General features: G+C 41.3%; 1 protein-coding gene across 2 annotated transcripts; it reads left to right on the top strand.

Annotated features, from left to right (window-relative positions):
• Positions 1-2,026: 2,026 nt before the first annotated feature.
• On the top strand, positions 2,027-22,372 carry LOC106808616 (cGMP-gated cation channel alpha-1-like). Of its 2 annotated transcripts, XM_014811402.1 has the most exons (17): positions 2,027-2,100; positions 2,963-3,133; positions 3,633-3,844; positions 3,976-4,026; positions 5,518-5,604; positions 5,926-6,119; positions 6,222-6,363; positions 7,267-7,426; positions 8,905-9,002; positions 9,791-9,874; positions 12,356-12,474; positions 12,976-13,122; positions 13,288-13,399; positions 17,925-18,120; positions 18,634-18,735; positions 19,131-19,280; positions 20,248-22,372. In XM_014811402.1, exons 2-17 carry the CDS (start codon positions 3,097-3,099, stop codon positions 21,309-21,311), a joined length of 2,955 nt encoding a protein of 984 aa, XP_014666888.1. In that variant the 5' UTR covers positions 2,027-2,100; positions 2,963-3,096; the 3' UTR covers positions 21,312-22,372. The 2 variants fall into 2 exon arrangements, with proteins under 2 accessions (XP_014666888.1, XP_014666889.1); XM_014811403.1 differs by lacking the exon at positions 9,791-9,874.
• Positions 22,373-22,770: the final 398 nt, after the last annotated feature.

The raw sequence follows: 22,770 nt of genomic DNA, 5'->3' as shown, positions 1-22,770 counted from the left end.
CGCACGCACGCCGCACGCAGCGCACGCATGCACGCAGGTGTACGTGCACACGCACGCACGCACGTATATGTGCATACGCACGCTCGCACGCACGCACTCACGTGTACCTGCACACACACGCACGCACGCACGGACGTGTACTTGCACACGCACGCACGCACGTGTACTTGCACACGCACGCACGCACGAACGTGTACGCACGCACGCACGCACGCACGCACGTATACGTGCACACGCACACATTCTTACACATTCCGCGCACATTCCGCTGTTTAGTATAACATTTTGTACACATCTTGATACATTGCGGCAGTTATTGATGCACATTGCGCCACATTCTTACACATTCCGCTGTTTAGTAGCACATTTCGCTGTTTAGTATAACATTTTTTACACATTTTGATACATTGCGGCAGTTATTGATGCACATTGCGCCACATTCTTACCTATTCCGCGCACATTCCGCTGTTTAGTATAATATTTTTTACACATTTTGATACATTGCGGCAGTTATTGACGCACATTGCGCCACATTCTTACACATTCCGCTATTTAATAGCACATTCCGCTATTTAGTAGCACATTCCGCTGTTTAGTAGCACATTCCGCTGTTTAGTATAACATTTTTTATACATTTTTTACACACACACGGACGCACGCACGCGCGCACGCACGCACGTGTACGTGCACACGCACGCACACACTCATGCACGCACGTGTACGTGCACACGCACGCACGCACGCACGTCTACGTGCACACGCACGCAGGTCTACGTGCACACGCACGCACGCATGTGTACGTGCACACGCACGCACGCACGCACGCACGCACGTCTACGTGCACACGCACGCACGCACGCATGCACGCATGTGTACGTGCATATGCAGGTACGCACGCGCGCACGTGTACATCACGCACGCACGCACGCCACGCACGCACGCATGCACGCAGGTGTACGTGCCACACCCGCACCACGCACGTATATGTGCATACGCACGCTCGCACGCCGCGCTCACGTGTACCTGCACACACGCACGCACGCACGCACGTGTACTTGCGCACGCACGCACGCACGTATACGTGCACACGCACACATTCTTACACATTCCGCGCACATTCCGCTGTTTAGTATAACATTTTTTACACATTTTGATACATTGCGGCAGTTATTGATGCACATTGCGCCACATTCTTACACATTCCGCGCACATTCCGCTGTTTAGTAGCACATTTCGCTGTTTAGTATAACATTTTTTACACATTTTGATACATTGCGGCAGTTATTGATGCACATTGCGCCACATTCTTACACATTCCGCGCACATTCCGCTGTTTAGTAGCACATTTCGCTGTTTAGTAGCACATTCCGCTATTTAGTATCACATTTCGCTGTTTAGTAGCACATTCCGCTGTTTAGTATAACATTTTTTACACATTTTGATACATTGCTGCAGTTGTTGATGCACATTGCGCCACATTCTTGCACATTCCTGCACATTCCTGCACATTTCGCGCACATTCTTGCACATTCCCGCACATCTCCTGCACATTCTTGCCACATTCCGCGCACATTCGCTGCCACATTTCGCTGTGTAGTAGCACATTTCGCTGTTTAGTAGCACATTTCGCTGTTTAGTAGGACCGCGATAACAGTCATTTACTGCGATCACTTGATCAGTGCTGCTGGGGAGTTGGTCGCAGATTAGATCGCTGGTTTTATCATTGCTGAACAAGTTAGCTCGTAATCCCCAAGTATCTGTGGTTCTCCAACATCTATTGCCGCGCATCAGTGGCGCAACTGTTCAACAAGCGACAACAACCCAAACTCGTCCACCTTGTCCACAGCTACATTCTGGCAATGCCATTGACACTTTAAGAGATTAGTTTCTGTGCAAAGCTGTAATTTTAATGTGACTAGAAATATGAATACGTGCTATGATTTCTCTATTGTTAATAATTGCAGCATCGGCTCCGAGAAAAGTGAATTGTTTATGAAAAGGACTACGTAATCTGGTAAATGCCTTCTCCGAAAGAGCATGGAGGATCAAGGAACGAGTGGCGCAGCCTCCACGCAAGCGAGTCAGAGGAGGAGGATGAGGGTCAGTTCTCACTCCTTCTGCGTAGTTGATAACAACTTGATATTGACCAGAATCATTTTGCGATCTGACATTTCGATTTACTTTTGAAAGATGTTGTCTTTTTTTGCATACAATGTGTCACAGAATTGCAATATAATATGCCAATAATTTTAAATAAATTGTCAGTCACGCACACGCGCGCGCACACGTACACGCACACGCACACGCACACGCGCGCGCGCACAACACACACACACACACACACACCACACGCACGCACGCACACACACACATACACACACACACACACACACACACACACACAACACACACACACACACACACACACACACACACACACACACACACACACACACATATATATATATTCAAACTAGACAGAGGGCACTCACGGAGAGTGCATACCTCCGCGAGCATGTAACATGTATGTGCTCGCTGGTGGCGGCTGCTGACTGACTCGCCTGCTGCTGACTCCGCCGCTCACTGGTGGCTGCTGCTGACTCGACGCGCTATCAATCGGCGCGTGGCTACACACACACACACACACACACACACACACACACACACACACACGCGCGCGCGCGAGCGATTGCATGACCTCCGTTTAGGTAATTACACACTCATCATTACTATTATCTCTCTGTTATCAAGTGTAAGGATGATTATTATATATGGATGGTATTACATAAGATATGACATACTAGGCACACAAAAATAGAGGAGCGATCCTCTATCCAATTATATAGGATAACAAAATATGATCTAGGCGTTCTCTGATTTCATACACAAGCTGTTATTAGTATCATATTTTATTTCCTTGATTCAGATATAGTTTCTTATTACATTTTCTATATTGGTACAGATGTAGATGTTGATAAAGAAGCAGAGCCACAGAGACAGAGGCTTGACTCATTCTTGGAAGGCGACAGTACATCTGTGGTGGATGAACCCCTTTACATTACTGTCCGTGGCCGTAAGATTAAACTGCCTCGGTTCATGAAATTTCCCCGCAAGCATGCCATCGACCCACAAGGTATATATCATGTACAACCATTAACCACCGAGAGTCAGTGCATAACTGTGCAGTTAATTGGCGTGGCTGTGTGTGATTTCATTATGCTTGTATCCAGCTTTTATCAGAAAGATATTACTCAAAACTAAAGTTCAACTTTGGCAGCGTTTAAAACAGGGTTATATAAATAAGTTATTCAAGTCAATACATATACGTTATTTGTGTGTGTGCGTATGTGCGTGTGTGTGTGTGTGTGCGTGTGCGTGCGCGTGCGCGTGTGTCGGTGTGTGTGTGCGTGTGCGTTTGTGGTGTGGTGTGTGCGTGCGCGCGTGCATGCGTGCGCGCGTGCATGCGTGCGTGCGTGTGTGTGCGTGCGTGCGTGTGTGTGTGTGTGCGTGTGCATTTGTGCATGTTTGTCTAATTTCAGCGTGGTGGCCCTATTGAACTACACTTCAAGAGCGACTACCCGTATATTGTTCGTTCAATGACTAACTTATATTGTGTGCACTCATCAATGCAGGCAGATTATATCTTCTCTGGCTGTTTCTGGTCACCTGCTGCTACACATACAATGCTTGGAGTATATTCCTGCGAGCTGCGTTTAGTCATCATCAGACAGCCGGCAACTTGAAGTACTGGCTGACGTTTGACTATCTGTCAGACCTGGTCTACCTGCTGGACATTCTGCTGATCAAGATGCACATCGTGTACCTCGATGAAGGGATATTTATAGTAAGTGTGTAATATGTTCGAGCAATAAAGCAGCTAGGGTATATGAGGTAGAAGGTAATATTTGTGATCTCCCTATTAATCATTCATTTCCATTTAACTGTCATATATTATTATCATGTTTTTTGTTATAGGATGATCGCAAGATGATGATGAAAAACTATTTAGGCAAGATTGACTTCAAGGTACAGGACTGTTCAAATTATGTTTGAGTCAGTTTTTTTTCAAAACAGTAAAATCTACATTTTTATTAGCTCACCTTGACATCGTCAAGCTGAGCTATTGCCATGGGTCGTCGTCCATCGTACATCCGTCCGTCCGTCCGTCCGTCCTTCCGTCAACATTTGGCTACAGTCAACGATAACTCAGGAACCGTTTGACCCACATGTTTGAAAGTGGGTATAGTTGTTACTGCTATGGGAGAGGTTTGAACGTCCTATTTTGGAGCACGCCAGTTGACGTACTTTCGAGCCACGGCAATTTTTTTGGCAAAAATGGGAATTGCCATTAGTCTGTTCAGGTTCAACGGATTTTGCTCATTTTTGGTATGTGAATGAATAAGGGCTAGGGATTTTGATATTTGAAAAAAAAATTATGCAAATTAGGTCGGTTTTGGCAATTATATAGCATATTATATAGACATGCAGATAACAGTCTGTGGTGTCACACTTGTCTGGTTCGTTTACAAGATTTCATTGACAATATCTTTAATGCAAAATTGGTATTTCCTCTCCACCCTGCCGATAAAACGTCTATATTAGAGTAAAGTTTTACAAAACATGTCGGAACGCAGCATAACCTATTTATTTCGAATGCCATCGCTAAGAAACATCAAAGCGGGTATAGCGCCATCTACCGTCACAAATTGTGATTCATTTTGGTTTATAAATTATTATTGCGATATACGGCAAGTTATAACATATTATTAGATTATATTATAGATATTATTATTAGATATCTATTATATAGATGGCAACCGTGTGCTACCGCCTAGAAAAACTCGATATACGAAGTAAACACTTCCATGCAACCAATTAACCTTTGACAAAAGTTGTGTTATGGGCAGGGAAAAACCATTGTCACGTGGTATATAGCAGCTACGTGGAATAAGTGTATCCTCTCAATCTTACACGTTACACATCGGGAGCTCCGCTTTTAGGCAGTGCCTAAATCTGAATATTATAAAAACGTTAAATGGCGATCATTTAGGTGTAACGCCATCACTCGCCCACATCTCAGACTTTCACATTTCAAACATTTATTTTCACATACAAAATTACACATATAATTATCAAGAGTATATAATAGGAGTTCTCCCATATATACTCTTCGTTTCTATAATGTACGTCAATGGTTGCTCAATTAAAACTGACTTCTTCTCACTCACTCATTTGTGTCCTTTTTTGTGGTGAGCTACAGTGTCATTGACACTTTCATTAATAATGAATATGGGAATTGTATATAGTTCTAGAATACAGAATGTAATAACGTCCGTCCGTGTAAACGCGAATTTTTGTAAGTGCTCGTATTTGTCAATAGATAGTAAAGTGAGATAGATAGAGTAAATTGACAATATAATATATAGGTATAGTGAAGCATACTCTAATTGTAGTACCTTTATACATAATTGTGTCTCTCTGATGGACACTGCAATGCCACGTTTTTTTTAATAATAGCTGGATGTTGCGAGTCTGGTACCATTGGATATCTTTTACTTTGTCACTGGAGTCAAGCCCATGTTGAGGTTCCCTCGATTGCTTAAGGTAAGCATCATAGCCATATACTAATAACAACATCTTTGTTGGCTACAATAATTAAATCTACAAAGGAATTCCTTAGATGCTAAGTAAGCTTAATATTCAACTGAGAATTACAAATGTAATAGGTTGCGTTGGGGCATGTCCGATTACATTAACACAGATTAACAGGATTAATAGAGTGTGACGTAGGCAAACATGGGGCACACAACGTCCATGTACGTGCGTGACCCGTATTACTAGATAGAATACCCACTATCAGCCTCTTTGATGTAGCGTTAAGAGTTATATAGCCGCTGCAAGTAACGTATTTTTCTGCTGTGGTAGGTGCAAACGTTCTGGGAGTGTTACACGCGACTGGACGCTATCGCCAAGGCACCGCATTTTGTGCGTGTGTTTAAGACCTGCACATACATGCTGTTTATGATCCACATCCAGAGCTGCGCCTTCTATGCTTTCTCTGAGTTTGAGAAAAGCAAGGGTATATATAACGAGTGGGTCTACAATGACCAGGGCAATGCGTGAGTAAATTTACATTACATAGTTACTTGCTTCCATAAGTTAGGTATTATGTGATTGTATAGCCAACTTAATTGCTATAATTAACTGCGTTGACTTTTCAGATATATTCGCTGCTTCTACTTTGCTACAAAGACGGCAACCTCTATTGGCAACAATCCAACTCCTCAGAATATCAACGAGTTCATGTATATGACACTTGCTTGGCTGATGGGTGTTTTCGTGTTTGCTTTGCTCATTGGTCAGGTAAGCATTTTTTAAACTAGAGGTTCGTATGTACCTCTTTGTTTGGAACTGACCTAATCTGGATCGAATGGTTTTTGCACGTCTTGCATTTCTTTGGATCCAAAATTGCTACCACTTGCTAATAACGTTGCTAAAAATTGCATTTTCACTCGTTCGCATAGTGAGCACCAATCGTAGCGTTTTAGTGTGTTCTGACTGCGCGTGGCATTCGGGGGCACCTACCTGGTACGTCCGAATTTGCTAGAACGTTATTCAGTCCTGGCAATTAGTGATGCCTAGAACTCTGCTATAGCCAGCAACTAGTCACACTACTGACTCTGCACACTTCCCCAGCATTGTTTCCAGGCTCCGGTGCGGCAATAGTGATTAGACAACAACGCAAGGATATCGGTGCCATGCCCCACTTTACGGGGGTGATGAAGTCACAGCTTATAATAAATGCAACACGTTAGAGTAACGGTGTGAATAGAATAAACGCGAGATAAAGGCAAGTCACTCGACAGTGACACTATAGCTACTGTGCGAGTGTACACGTGTAGTTATATTCTACACCCGTTATTCTGTATGTGTTTTTTATATGTTAAAATAACATATCATTTACTTGCTTCATTATTTTATTTATTTACTTACATATTATTTATTTGTATTTGCAAGTAAATCATATGTTATTTTACAGCAAAGGCAAACAGCTCACTCACCAGATAAGCATGTGGTTGATTTCACAGGCCATTGAATCTCTACAGACCTCCCGAGCATATATAGGCTATGACCAGAGCTACTGCCACACTTAATTGATTTTTTGCCCTCAGATTAGGCGATGGTTATTTGAAGAGGGTGTATATTTTACTGAGTGGATACATCAATGGACAAAAACAAAACAAATCAAAACTATTTACACTACAGGTGCGAGATATATTCCAAGCTTCAAGGATGATGAAAACGGAATACAGGAAGACAATGGATATCACAACAAACTACATGCAGAACCTAAAGGTGCCCAATGAGTTGCAAGACAGGGTCAAGCTGTGGTTCAATTATAATTGGGAGCAGCAGAAGACACTAAGTATGTGTAAAAAAATATAGAAGACTGAGCATTGACCAGTTTCCACTATGTATTATCCATACTGTCAAGAGCTAATTATACCTAGAGTGTACAACGGAAAAACGGGAAAATAGTGCTATTTTACGACAGCATTATTCTACTTTGCCTGCGAGTCTAGAATAATTTTATGGTATTGCATTAAGCAGAATTCTTTGCTCTCTAAAACAAGACCAACCGCTTGTCAATACGATACTCCGAGGCTGAGATATTGGCTCCTAAACCTCCCCTCCCACATTCCTCACGCCACCTCGCATCCCGGTTATTCAGCCAACTCCACGCCCCTAAGCATTGCTTTGTGAAAGTTCGGTTTTTCCGCGATAACTTTATGAATGAACGGCGTTTCGGTTATCATAGGTGACTTTCGGGGGCATCGCCTATGCCCTTATCTCCCATTATCTTTCCTAGCACGGCTAATGCCCATCATGATGGAGCCGACAATGTTTTCTAAATTAACTTTTTTAACGTCTTTACAACGCAGCTCAGTTACTATAATTATGGTGTAGTAAGAGTACCAAATTTGGGCATGTGACATCAATTATCAGCGCTCTAAGTGGTGACGGAATCCGATAGCCAAAATGCTTAGGGGCGTGGAGGTGGCTGAATAACCGGGATGCGAGGCGGTGTGAGGCATGTGGGAGGGGAGGTTTAAGCCCGGCGCACACGTGGCGATTTTTATCGACAGTACCGTCGATTTTTATCGCCGGTACTGTCGATAAAAATCGCCACGTGTGCGCCACCCGGCGACAATTCAACCGTCTATCAGCGACATACCACTGTATGAACTGTACGTGACCTGTTCAAACCACACCACGGGCGCTGCCAATATTTGATCACGTGCTTCAAATCATGCATTTGATTGGTTAATCCAAAAACTGTTGCCGGGATCCATCGCTAGTGCGGCGCACACGTAGCGATTGTTCAGCGACTGGGCAACAAATATCAAACATGTTTGATATTCCAGCGACGAGTTTCTGGCGTCAAAATCGGTGACGCCGGGCAGCGCACACGTGGCGATTTCTCGGCGATTTTGTTGCTGGCGACAGAATCGCCGGTTCTGTCAACAAAAATCGCCACGTGTGCGCCGGGCTTTAGGAGCCAATATCTCAGCCTAGGAGTATCGTATTGACAAGCGGTTGGTCTTGTTTTAGAGAGCAAAGAATTCTGCTTAATGGAATACCATAAAATTATTCTAGACTCGCAGGCAAAGTAGAATAATGTTGTCGTGAGATAGCACTATTTTCCCGTTTTTCCGTTGTACACTCTAGGTATTATTAGCTCTTGATACTGTGTATCCATTATCAGTTCCCCCTATGTATAGGTCCTATAGCAGATCATTGAAGATAGTGTTCTTAACTTCCTATAAAATTAGGCGCAAACTAGTTTCTTACCGATATTAAGGACTAATTCATTTTAATTTATTTATTTTAACCACATTTCAGATGAAAATGCAGCACTGGATATTTTACCCTTGAAGATGAGGACGGATTTAGCTATCAATGTGCATTACCAGACTCTCATAAAAGTACAACTGTTTCAGGTAAAAGTGTCATATTGTATTCAAGTGAGGTGATAATATCTGTATATCTATATCTATATCTATATGTTTCTTCTATCTCTCTCTCTCTCTCTCTCTCTCTATATATATATATATATATATAAGAACTAACTACTATTTAAAGTGTCAGTCTGTGTATATACATACTGTACAATACTGATTACTTCAAAGTTGATTTTACATTTTGTGTTTTGAAGTTTTGAAGTATTTTGGTGTCAAGATTAAAAATTGAGTGTTGCTATGACAGTTTAACCTGCTCGCTCAGTCGCTCACTACTCATTCACTCTCACTCACTCACTCACCCACTCACTCACTCACACGCTCGCCCACCCGCCCACTCCCTCCCTCCCTCCCTCCCTCACTCACTCACTCACTCACTCACTCACTCACTCACTCACACTCACTCACTCACTCACGCGCTCACCCACTCGAACACCCTCCCTCCCTCCTCCCTCCCTCACTCACTCACTCACTCACTCACTCACTCACTCACGCACTCACTCACTCACTCACTCACTAACTCACACGCTCACTCACTCACCCACCCGTCTACTCCCTCACACACTCACTCACTCACCCACTCACTCACTCCTCACACACTCACTCACTCACTCACCCACCCGCCCACTCACTCACTCACTCACTCCACTCACTCACTCACTCACTCACTCACTCACCACTCACCCACTTGCGTCACCACTCACTCACTCACTCACTCACTCACTCACTCACTCACTCACTCACTCACTTAATCTTCCCATCTCATAAAGGACTGCGAGAAAGGACTGCTGCGTGCATTGGTGCTGAAGCTGAAACCTGTACTCTTCTTGCCTGGAGACAGTGTCTGTAGAAAGGTATAAATACACTTCAATCTCACACACATCATTGGAAACGTCTAGAAAATGATGCCCCGCGAGTCTCCTCTCATTCAAAATATGCCTGCACATCAAGACGTATTAGGTGGAGTGGTTGCTATAGATACGGGGCTACATAAAACCAGAGAGACATGATACAAGATTGCGTGGCACAGCTTTGCTGTGAATCCTAAGCGCTCCGCGCGGATGAGACGCGCAGTTCCGCGGGATATGCGCACGCAACCACGGGGATGTTCAAGTATGAAGCGCTGTCCGCAGTGGAGACGTGCGCCAAATTCGTGGCCCGGCGCACGTCTCCACAGCGGTCAGAGGATGGTCTGTAGTTTTAGAAGATGACAATGATTATATATGGATGATATTCTAAGAATTGGAGATTATAAAACAGTAACAAAAATCGCTCAGTCATGCTCCAGATTAGCTGAATCAAAAAGATTAGAATTTAATATGAACAAAACAAATACAATGGTTATAAAATTCACAAACAAAGAAAGGATAGAGAAGGAGACCAAGGCAACCAAGGCAATAGGCAACCAAGCCAATAGGCAACCAAGTAATCAAAAAATGCACCAAATATTCATACCTAGGGGATTTAATTAATGATATAGGGGGTTATAACGATATGATAAGAGTCCGAACTGAAAAATGTTGATAATGAGCCGTTTCATGATGAGCGAAATAATATTATTATCATGGGCAGAAGAGGAAAATTATGGAAATCGTACTATAGAAGCAAGAGTGAAATTATACGAATGCACAGTTTGACCTTCCTTCCTAAATAACAGTGAAACATGGACTAACTTAACTAAGGAAGAAGTAAAAATGTTGGAGGATTTCCAATATGAGTGTCTGCGCAAAATAATAATCACGCAGAAAATGCTGAAAAATCTACGGAAAAGCATTGAAAGGCGATGAAAATTCCAAGGTAAGATACGGAGAAATCAGTAAAAATAACATATAGTTTCTATACGTAAATCGTGGTAAATACATTAAAAACGCATTATTTTATTGAAAATCCCCATATTAATTACTTATAAAACATCCAAGAGATGGTGCTGTGGCATGTAAACATTGGCTGTATTTTGATGAAAAATGTTCAATGAATGACGCACTCGTTCACTTTCGACAGCGAGTGAAAATGCGGGAAATTTTTCTCTTCGATGCGAAATGCATCGGCCGGGCATTTCATTATTTACGAAAAGTAAATAGGCCGGCAAAAAATGGTAGGTACTGGAACCGGTAAAATCGGTCATGCCCCATTCATGTCCATCAACGAAGAAGGCGGGGCTTACTCTGTTTATGGAGATGCGAAAATTCAACAGAAAGAACTAGCGCAGTGCGCTAAACAGCGTGTTATTTTCGTATTTGTGCCAAACTCTATCGTAGGAAACCGTTCTAGCCTAGAAGAATGCCCTAGTTCCTGAGATCGGCGATTCCATGCTGTTATGGGTCCCCACCTATAAAAAGATCAAAGAGCGGTGCGGCGTAGGCTGTGATTGGAAGACACAAAGTGTCAATCCTCGGCGAGCCTCGGCATCATGGCCGCATCACGTCAGGATGGTTCTCACAGTCCTTGAAAAGTCCTTGAATTTGAGGGGAGTCCTTGAAAAGTACTTGAATTTAGTAAATGTTGATTTTGTGCTTGAAAAGTGCTTGAATTTCATGAAAATGTCCTTGAATTTTTAGAAAGAATCCTTGCCTGTAATAAAAAGAAATTTTGTACCATCAATAATGTGCAAACCTCAATAAAAATTGCGTTAGATGAGCTTAAAAAGCTATAGACACGATAGACAGTTAAATGATGATAATAAATCACAGTAAGTCAGTAAAATCAGTCAGGAAATCAAGGTATGTTGTAGAAGTGACAGTGTTTAGAAGGGTTTATTAATGTGATCCAGGTAAGTTTTAGAGGTGACATGCAGTTATGGGGTTATTAAATTAATCCAGGTATGTTTTGTTCTGTGTATGAATTCCGATAAAATGTCTGTTAAAATGTCCTTGAATTTCCAATAAAATGTCCTTGAAAAGTCCTTGAAAAGTCCTTGGAAAAAATTTCAGTCCTCCTGTACGAACCATGTCCAGGGTTCTCCTCAGAAACTTTAGAAGGCAAGAAGGATGGATATGTGAAAAGATAAGGGAGGGCCGGATAGGGGGTTGTATCAAGTGGAATCGTTTACACATGTCATAAGCAACCCAAATACACAGAGATACTGATATCTGAGATATCAGAGATTAACATCGATTCAGAGATCTAGACATCAAGCTGTGAAAACACAGTATGTCTGTGTTGGGATTATCAGAGGTTAACACTGCTTAAAATTGGCATAATAATGCGATTAGGGCATGTCTGCGAATCTATGGTATGCTGCAAATTAGCTTCCGCTTTGAAGCCATGTTAGACCCGGCATGCAGTAAAGGCCCGGCGAGCTCTGAAATCCGCATGGTCATTTCTGTGGTTTCTAGGGTGACGTTGGGCACGAGATGTACATTGTGAACAATGGCCAAGTACAGGTGATGGGAGGAGAGAAAAATGATATAGTGCTGGCAACCTTGCACTCGGGGAGTGTGTTTGGAGAGATAAGGTGAGTGCCAAGAGAGCCCTGCATGCTCGCTTCTCGAGACCAATTTTTCTGTGGTCAGTGTGACAGGTGTATGAAATCGTACTGCTGCATTTAAATACAAGCGCTGTACATGGCCAGCTGTCTATATTGGTAAATGAAGGTATACACCTATACTTTATTCTCTGGCACCCATTGGTTAATTCAACAGTGCTTCTATTATATGATAAATCTTCTATCTAAATTAATCAGAAAACAATTTGATTTTCACACGTACCTGCTAAATACAATAGTAATTTAAATATTCATGATGACTGGTGAAGCAGAATTATAGTGCAAATATATTTCAAATGCATACAGATAAAATTCAAAATAACCTGTTAAGAATTGGTAAAACGTTGTAGTGTATGAATACCAAGTGTACAAATACGTAGGTGCAGCATTTCCTCCCTGTAATATGATACTTGTTACAATGATAGCTTCTGGGTATTGTGCACATTGACTTACTGATAAGTTGGATTTCAGTTTGCTGTCGCTGGCTGGCGGTAACCGCCGTACTGCAGACGTTAGATCCCGAGGCTTCTCCAATCTGTTCATACTTAGCAAGAACGACCTTCAGGAGGCGATCAAGGACTATCCTGATGCACAAGATGCTTTGAAACGCAGGGCAAAGTAAGAGCTTAATTGCTATTATTTTTACTTTCCTTGCATTAGCTGCCTAAACGATCTTGTTCCCCCTTGTTCTCCCATTGCACACTATGAAACCTTAAGCAGCTAAAATATCTATTAGTGGCTATTGGTCGCTAAATATTGTTGGTCTACTTTTTCCATCCACAGAAAAATCATGGCACAGAATGCGAAGCGGGAGCGCAAGCCATCACTGGAAGAGGAGGTAGAAGTGAAGCCTGGTACACACAATACACCCCGGATGGTGTCAGCAGTGATCCAGGTGAGGTGCTAGCCTTTATATATAGACTGTTAAGCCATGGGTTGCACGAACAGTGGCGGATCTAGAGGGGGGTTGTGGGGGTTGCAACCCCCCGTTCAGCCACTGACTAATGTTATGATACTAGTAAAATGGGGCCTATAATAAAAAAGTCAGTCTGCAGGCTGGTAGAAACTGGGGATTTCTCCGGTGACCACACAGCTGCCTGAATTTTCCAGGTGGGAGGGGGCATGCCCACGCACCACCCTAGCTAGCACCGCGTGCACAGGCATGCCTCCACTCAAATATCAACCCCCATCTCCTGAAGGCTAGATCTGTCCCTGATGAACATGTGATTCGATCCTGTTGCCAGGTTTGCTGAAAGTGCCAAAAACTCCTAAATTACCCGAAAAGATGCCACAATTATACACATTGCTTGCATTTAAAGGCACCATAAAGCTCTTTGAACATTGCCCAAAATAATGCACAATTATATCTAGAGCTATCGCGGGGTCACTAATAAAACTATATTATATAATCTCAATTTTATATTACTTACTCCTGATGAATTTCATTGATTCCAAACGTTCAGTATTACTGTTAGGGTTTATTACATAATATTTGTTTCTATGCCTGCGGGGTGCTGTTTTGATGCTCTGAGCTCACTGAGTTCACCAGTCCCTTCAGAGACGTGTGTTCGCAACTTCGCATCCCACCGTTGCTACCATATAATTGTGTGGTTGGCGAAGTGCGTAACAAGATTACGGGCGAACGTATAAGGAAAGTGTTAATCACCTGCGTAATAAATACATAAATGAAATGCAAATGCGATTATACAACAGACCTAAACACATAAATGAAATGCAAATGCGATTATACAACAGACCTAAACACATAAATGAAATGCAAATGCGATTATACAACAGACCATCAATGGAACTACCGTATGAGACAACAATGTCCTGATATATTCTCTCACAGCGTGTGTTCCTGATACTTCCGTAAACAAACTACTGAATATTTTTTTTAATAATTTTCTCTTTATTCCAATCAAGACACGTCTAAACATGCTAACAACTCAAACCTAATCAAAACCAAAAAACTCCAGCACGTGTGCACTGCACGTATATCCGCTCACGTGACCACCTATAGCTTCTCTTCTCATAGCTGGCTCAGTATACATGTGCTGGCTGGTATAGTGTACTCAGTATACATTATTATTCGACGCAATCGTGAGTGAGTGAGTCGGAGTGTTCCATGTATATTACTAGAGCACTCGGAGAGCACAGACCTCCGCCAAGGCAGCTGAATTCTCTCAATGTGAATTTTTTTATTAATTAATTAATTAATTAAGTGAACAAATTAATTAATTAATTTAATTTAATAATTAATTGGATCCGGATCACCACCAAAATGTAATCAATTTTAAGTTAGCCCATTTCTGACGTATCCTGAAAATTTTATGACAATCCGTCCATAACTTTTTCTGTTAGGCTTAACCTGTATGATACAGGCGGTTCCGGCGCGGCGGCGGCGGCGGTGGCGAGCCAATCAGCCAATCAGCGAGCGTACACAAACCCACAAACCAACACTCAAACACACGCCGGTGAAAACATAACCTCCGCCAAGCCCCTGGCAGAGGTAATGAACATAGCTAGTCGCTATACTTACTGCTGTACTCTAGCCATGGTTCAAATTAGGAGTAAACAACAAATTTAGGAGGCCACAAAGGACAATCAACATCTGATTACAATTTTTGAAATGGTCCTGTGTAATATTAACAGGAGTTAATAATGACATTATTAACAATGTTATAATTAATTAGCAATGACAATTAATTAACAATTAACATTATTAATAATGTCATTATTATCCCATGATATTAAGCTGTTAGCAAGTGTACGTGGTAATTGCATTCACCGTGTGCTAACTCGCATACAGACATGCAAGTACTAAACTCACAGCGTCAGCTCTCAAATGTTTGATGAGTTTATATATGCATGCATGGTTATGTTTATTATCATTATACAATCACCAGAGAGTTGAATACCAGAACGGATGGTTGAGAAACTGCAGGAAGAAGGCACCGAAAGGCATTCACAAATTTTTACAAATAGATAGGCGGGGATATGTAGTTACTATAACAGTAAGGAATAAGTATAACATAAAGGAAGAAGAGAGAGAGCGCGAGGGAGAGAGAAAGGGGCAGAGGGAGTTGTCGTGAAAAATGACGATTACATTTAGTTTATGAATTAGAATTCGGAATAGGGTTATGAACGTGGGCAACATGTGCTCGAAGGTTCCCATTGAATGCTTACTTGGCCATGCTTATTTTTATGCGGCATTTGTAGATTTCATTCAGTTAATACCATGCAGAGCTTGTTTGCAAAACTACTTACATCCATTTTTTTTTCAAAAATTAGTTTAAACCACCAATGTATAATATGATTGTGAACATATGTACCGTGTAGGCTACTTTTTTCTTGCAAAACTGCTTACATACAATTAAATCACCTCCAGTTGCAAAATATCTTATATCCATCAACAACACCCTCTAACATTTTGACCTATGCTGAGAACAATGTATACATGACGTATACATTGTATATGTTGCTGAGAACAATGTATACATGACGTATACATTGTATATGTTGCTGCGAACAATGTATATATATTGTTCTCAGGACCAATGCTCTACAATAATCACAGGCTGTGTGCGTATACTTTTCAGACATGAGTGCTTAAGCCTAGTCTACACTAGCAAACTTCACCAAACTTTTGTTTGCAAACTTTAGCAAACTCAGAGTTTGCCAAAGTTTGGAGAAGTTTGTGGTGCCTGTCCACACTATAAAACTTGAACAAACTTTGCAAAACTTTTATTTTGTGAAGTTTCTGAAAGTTTACATAAATTGGAGGGAAAAAGAGGCGATTTCCCTCCAATAAGTACAAAACAATGGAGAATCACAGGAAGAGCTAGAGTATGTGTGAATGGCTACTTTTCATACTCTTGAATTAAATCAACAAATTCTTGGAAACTCCAGTCCTTGTCTGATTTCTTTACTTTACTGGAGGCTGCTATTTTGTCTATCTGCAGGATCACATGACTACAAACTGTCATTTGATTGGCTGAGTTGTTCCAAACCTCAGCAAACTAGTTTATCAAGAAGGTGTACGGCCTAACTTCTGCAAACTAGTTTGCCGAACCTTGTCAACTGGTCTACACTGAAAATCGTTGGAAAACTTTTCTTGCCAAACTCGGAGTTTGCTCGAGTTTGCAAACTAAAGTTTGCTAGTGTAGACTAGGCTTTACATTTCCCCACACCCACCCAACCCAATAACATCTCAGTAATGAGAAATGTATTGTATTATTAAATTTACAGTCAAGCTGGTCAATTGATTTAACTAAAATATTCTTATGGAATAAGTCAATTAATTATTTTGTGTTTGTTATTGGACTTTAGTTTCAATAACAGATACTTAGAGTAACAGACTTAAAGTGATTACGTCACCGTAAATAGTAAAAAAAATTATAGTCCCTTTAATGTATTTGCCTACCCTCATGTGCACCCCTAGAACAACCTTAGTGTTTGTTATTGGACTTTGGTTTCAAAGCTGCTCACATCCATGTATTCCAGTTATGTTAATTAATTCTAATAAATAATTCAACAGCAAATGATTTCCGAGAACCTGTTATTTCTGACTTATGCCTCATAATTACTCAACAATGTTAAAATTGATTTAAATTGATAAACCACATTTGTCAAATTATTGTTTTTGTCGTTTCTCTCAATTCTCGAAAGTGGACGTAAGCAGTTTTGCAAATAAGCTCTTCATATGTGTTTAGAGACATACATAGTATACATAGTATACATAACATACATAGTATACATAGTATACATAGTATACATAACATACATAGTATACATAGTACACATTGTAACATAGTATACATAGTATACATAGTATACATAGTATACATAGTATACATAACATACATAGTATACATAGTATACATAGTATACATAACATACATAGTATCAAGAGCGATAGTATACATAGTATACATACTATACATAGTATACATAGTATACATAACATACATAGTATACATAGTATACATAACATACATAGTATCAAGAGCGATAGTATACATAGTATACATACTATACATAGTATACATAGTATACATAGTATAGAAACACTAATACTGTGTTTACCTACCCCCGTGTGCACCCCTAGTACAACCATAATACCATATGCTATATACACGGAGACAACCAAGATAATAAAGCCTATAACTACTATAACGGCGTGTAGGACAGTGGAAGGTACATATGAGAGGGTAAAGGTAGATGATAGAAAGAAGGGAAAAGAGTAAATGAAAGGGAGAATGTGTATGATTGACAAAAGGCAAAGGAAAGGGAGAATATTTAGGAGCCTTAGGAGCAAAAAAGGCAGAGTATGTGATTTACAATGTACATATTGTGCCCATGTATACACTACACACGTCAAATACTGGCACCGTGTAAATGATTCATATGATTTGTAGGCAATGGACAAGAATCCTGAGATTCACTTTAGAGAGGTCACGCAGATACTCACCGGTAGGAAAAGCAGGACGTCATCTACACTGCCACCGCAGCTTTCCATGGATCGGCAATCATCTGTTGAGCAGCATCCCAGCCCAGATGGTAGCAACACCGGTGGCACAGATGAGCTGCTTGTCGTAGAAACTACTCAACAAGGTAAATATAGTGAACTGTGATTTATCTATCCATCCATCACCCATAGATCCATCCATCCATCCATCCATTCATCGATCGATCGATCCATCCGTCTATCCATCTATCCATCCATCTCTGAATCTATCTATCTATCTATCTACCTATCGATCGATTGATCTATCTATCTGTCTGTTTGTCTGTCTGTCTGTCTGTGTGTCTGTTTGTCCATCTGTTTGTCTGTCTGTGTGTCTGTCTGTGTATCTATCTATCTATCTATGTCTGTTTATTTATTGAATAATTTACACATTTGGTAGTAGATTGCTCAATTTCACACAACTTCGTAAAATAGGTAGTTTTTCATGAAATTGAAAATGAATATTTTGTCATGCAGAGTTGGCAGTTGATATCAAATAGACATTGGCTTTTATTGCTTGTCCTTGTTAGCGTTTTTCTTAGGCACCGTTACTTGCAGGTTTATTGATTGATACTTGTTCAAAAAAGTTAAGTCAGGAAGTACGAATCATAATGTTTTAGGATCAAAACAGAGCACGCAGATCTCTATTAGGCAGTCGTTGAACCAAGAGACAGCAGAGAGAAGGAGCCGCCTGTCCAAAATGAGATCCATCAACGAGAATGGTGAGAATCCTTAGATTTGCGACCATATTTATATTGTTATTTGAACTGTGATCGAGTCGGTGACTGTATGTTGAAACAGTATCTGCATCTGCTCAAAGAACAAATGACTATACTGGATGTATCATGTCCTGTGCCAGCTACAGGCATGACTATTTACACATCAGATTTCTCATGAGCTCTTTGTTGTGCAGTTGTTTAACATCCTTATCCGATTCATTGTTTATATCCATTTACAAGTAGAAATTAAATATTAAAAAAGAGGTTAGTGACATCTATGATACTAAATATACCTTGCAGTTTTTCCTCCATATGTTTCCTTCTACATCAATGTCTATCAAATTTTTGCCAGAGTAAGTATAACTAATATAATAATAATAATGTTTGTCGATTCACAGTAGATGATAAGACAGGTGCGTGTGAAGAGCAGCATGCAGATTCTGCGATTGAGAACACAACCTCTCCTAACTCGTTCCTTGACGAAGCAGAACAGAATGCTGGCGGCTACATGGACGTAAAAATAAAAAACACTCCTGTTCCCGAGAATGGTAAGCTGCCCCCAGCAGATGCTAAGTTACATGTGGGTACCGAGTTGTTGATAAATAATCAATAACAATGTAAACTGCTATTGAGGCCAATTAAAATTAACACAGTAACACGTGTAGTTTTAAAATAACAATAATAACAAGTTATAATTATCAAAAGCTCCATAATAATAATTGTTATGTCACTGCAATGGTAATTTATAGCATTGATTCTTCAGAGTACATACAACAAATGATATTGGATCACAGCATAAAAGTATACATGGCTGTACATTATCAAGAGCGTATAAAGAAGGAGAGCGTACAACGGTGAAATGCTGAAACCATGTTGCAGTATTTGTCGAATTAAGAAACTTTTCCTGTTTTATTTTGACGAATCTTTGCAATATTATTGATCAGCTGTCCTACCTTGTTAATATAAAACAAACCGCATGTCCCTACGATGCCCCTACGCTGAGATATTATAATGAGCGGTGAAAATCGACTCAAGATCACTGTTTACTGTGACTGTCTCTCGCTTTGTGGCTAGTGTATTGATCCGGTCGCCGCTGTGTAGCGCCATGGTAGTGCTGACTCACGTCAGTACTACAGAGTTTACTATACATCCAGCGTGAGGTGGGCACAGGTGGGGGTCATCACTATGGCAATCAATAACAGACGTCATTCATTCCATTTGTCAATCATTGACGGAAACTAGAGGGAAACACGCGAGGTTTTCCGAAGTTATCTCAAAGCGAGAGACAGTCACAGTAAACAGTGATCTCGAGTCGGTTTTCGGCGAAAATACCAGATTTTCACCGCTCATTATCTCAGCGTAGGGGCATCGTAGGGACATGCGGTTTGTTTTATATTAACAAGGTAGGACAGCTGATCAATAATACTGATTTCAGCATTTCACAGTTGTACGCTCTCCTTCTTTATACGCTCTTGACATTATGCATCTTTAATATGTACATTTATTAATATTTAGATCCAAATGGACCAGGAAGTCAAGAATCTGGCATATCAGTTGATGAATTGCATGAGAAGGGAACCAGAAAAGATAGGAGGAGTGGCAAGGAGCGACTGGGGATCAAAACAAGGGTAGCACCACTAACAAAGAGAGAGCAGGGTAAGGATGATTGGGATGCATCTGTGGACAGCTCGAGTGAACTAGGAGCAACCGAGGAGAGCCAGCCTTCAAGTGCTACCATGTCCGCCTTGCAGCAGCAGATGTGGCAGAAGAGAGCATCACTCTTCCAAGCAAAGTCGTCGCTTGAAGAGCCCATTGTCACCGAAAACACTGCCTCTCCTTATCAGAAGGTAGCCAGTGAAAACAAAAACGAAGCTGGTAAAGGCGAGAATTTTTCAAACCCTACTTCTCAACAAGGTAGAATAGTGTCACCTCCTCCTAATCATGGTCGTGGGGATGTGTCCGTCCTTACTTCTAAACCGGCTAGAAAATCCTCTCCCTCTGCTAGCCAAAAGGCTGGAGATGTGTCCGTCCCTACTTCTCAACAGGCTCGAAAATTCTCTCCCCCTAATAGCCAAAGTGGTGGGGATGCGTCTGTCTCTGCTGTTCAACAGGGTCAACGAGTCTCTCACCCTACTAGCCAAAATGGTGGGGAAGTGTCATCACCTGCTTCTCGTCAGGTTAGAAAGGTGTCGCCATCTGCACAGGGCGAAGCCGTATCAGCTACTCCGCGGCCAGTCCAACGACAGCCGACATACGAGCTGCCGTTACCGTGTCACAGCGAGCTGATTCTAACCCCGAAGTCGCTGATGTCACTCGATAGAGAGGCATCCGTCCTGTCTCGGTCCTTGTCCATGCAGGATCGGGCTGTTTCCACCAGTTCCAGCCTCATGTCTGCCTCTTTTGACTTTGAGGATGAGTCTAACATAGCGCTGCATCCGGCAGACGGCCATCAGGGTGGTCATATGAGTCCTGACCGACTGTCGAAATGCAGTAGTTGTAGCGGCGGGCTTGATAACCTTGGTTACCTGCCCGAGAGCGATTCATCGGAGACTGTGCACATTAACGAGACAAGTTGCTGAACAGTTCAATTTTATTTATTTATTATTATAATATATACTCTTTATATTTATTTGTTTTTTATTTATTTATTTATTTATCTATTTATTTGTTTATCTATACACTCACTTACTAGTTCGGGACGTGCAACAAGATGCGGGCTAATAATGTATTCGTTGTGTGCTTATGTTGATAAGTAGACCCCTCTTTGTTTATTGTAATTTGTGATGTAATGCTGCAAATCAAAAGACCTTTGAAGCATATTACTCGCCCGTTAATATAATGTACTGGTGCCTGATTGGCCTATATGACATGTTTCATTTGTTTGTACAGTCATTAATGTATTTATTGATTAGTTCATTTGTCATAATTACGGCATTACTAACTTGCATTGCTTTGCATAACTGCATTGCTTGTTGAATAGCACTAGCATCCGTCCATCTATCCGTCCGTCCGTTCGTTCATCAGCGACAGTGACAGTTTTAATTAGCTTTCGCCTACAATTCACATAGCGGAAATCTAAGGGAATAAAGATTGGGGATCATATTAGCTGTAGCCATTAAATTAGCGCTGTCTTTCAGCAGGGCTTAACATTTTATTTTCTTTGGTTAATAATTTGGGATATACGACTAAGCAAAATCACAGCCTCCTGACGCAATTACCCAGATATTAAGTTTGTAAATAATCGCTAAACAGTATGTACTAATGCTACTACGGTGTGCCGTGTTTCTGGTTTGTGCTCATATATTTCTAATGTTCGTCGTAGAGATACTGTATATAATCATGATTAATATTATTTTTGTCGTTTCATGGGCATGGGTAGCTATGCTCACTAGTACATTTGTATAGCTCTATTTGAATTGGTATATGCTCCGGCCGGCATGTACAAGTCTGTTCAAGTGAAACGTTTATTGCTTTAACGTAGCTATGAAATCACTGTAATTAAGTATGTAATCAATTATAAAAGTCGTAGTGCGTGGTGCAATGCTGTATAACATGCTCTAATGTGTTAAATCCGTATCCTAATGACATATCTGAGATAGCGCTGTACCTTACCCGTATGTAATAAATGTGTCGTTAAAAATTGTGTGTGTGTGTGTGTGTATTTGTGTGCGTGCGCGCGCGTAAATGCGGCGTAATGCTGCGAGTCAGGTAAACACGTGCTGTCGGCTCGCCCGCCTCTACTTTTAACGTATGAGAACGGCCGAAGAAACTTCTCTTGGCTGTCAACGGCGACCGACGTCGGAGCACCTTTCTCATGTACATTAGCATAGCGGGGAACCCAGGGCGTGATGCTGCGAGCAAAGTGAATATTACAGATCGGATTTTACTAAGCACACGTGCTGTCAGCCCGCCCGGCTCCGCTTTGTACGTATAAGAACGGGAGAAGAAATTTCTCTTGGCAGTCAACGGCGACCGACGCACGAGCACCATCTTCCTGTACATTAATATAGGTATATCGGGGAACACATAGCGTGATGC

This window comes from Priapulus caudatus, unplaced genomic scaffold (genome assembly GCF_000485595.1).
Source record: "Priapulus caudatus unplaced genomic scaffold, Priapulus_caudatus-5.0.1 Scaffold290, whole genome shotgun sequence".
NCBI classification, from domain to species: Eukaryota; Metazoa; Priapulida; class Priapulimorpha; order Priapulimorphida; family Priapulidae; genus Priapulus; species Priapulus caudatus.
This window is presented reverse-complemented; position numbering and strand designations above follow the sequence as displayed.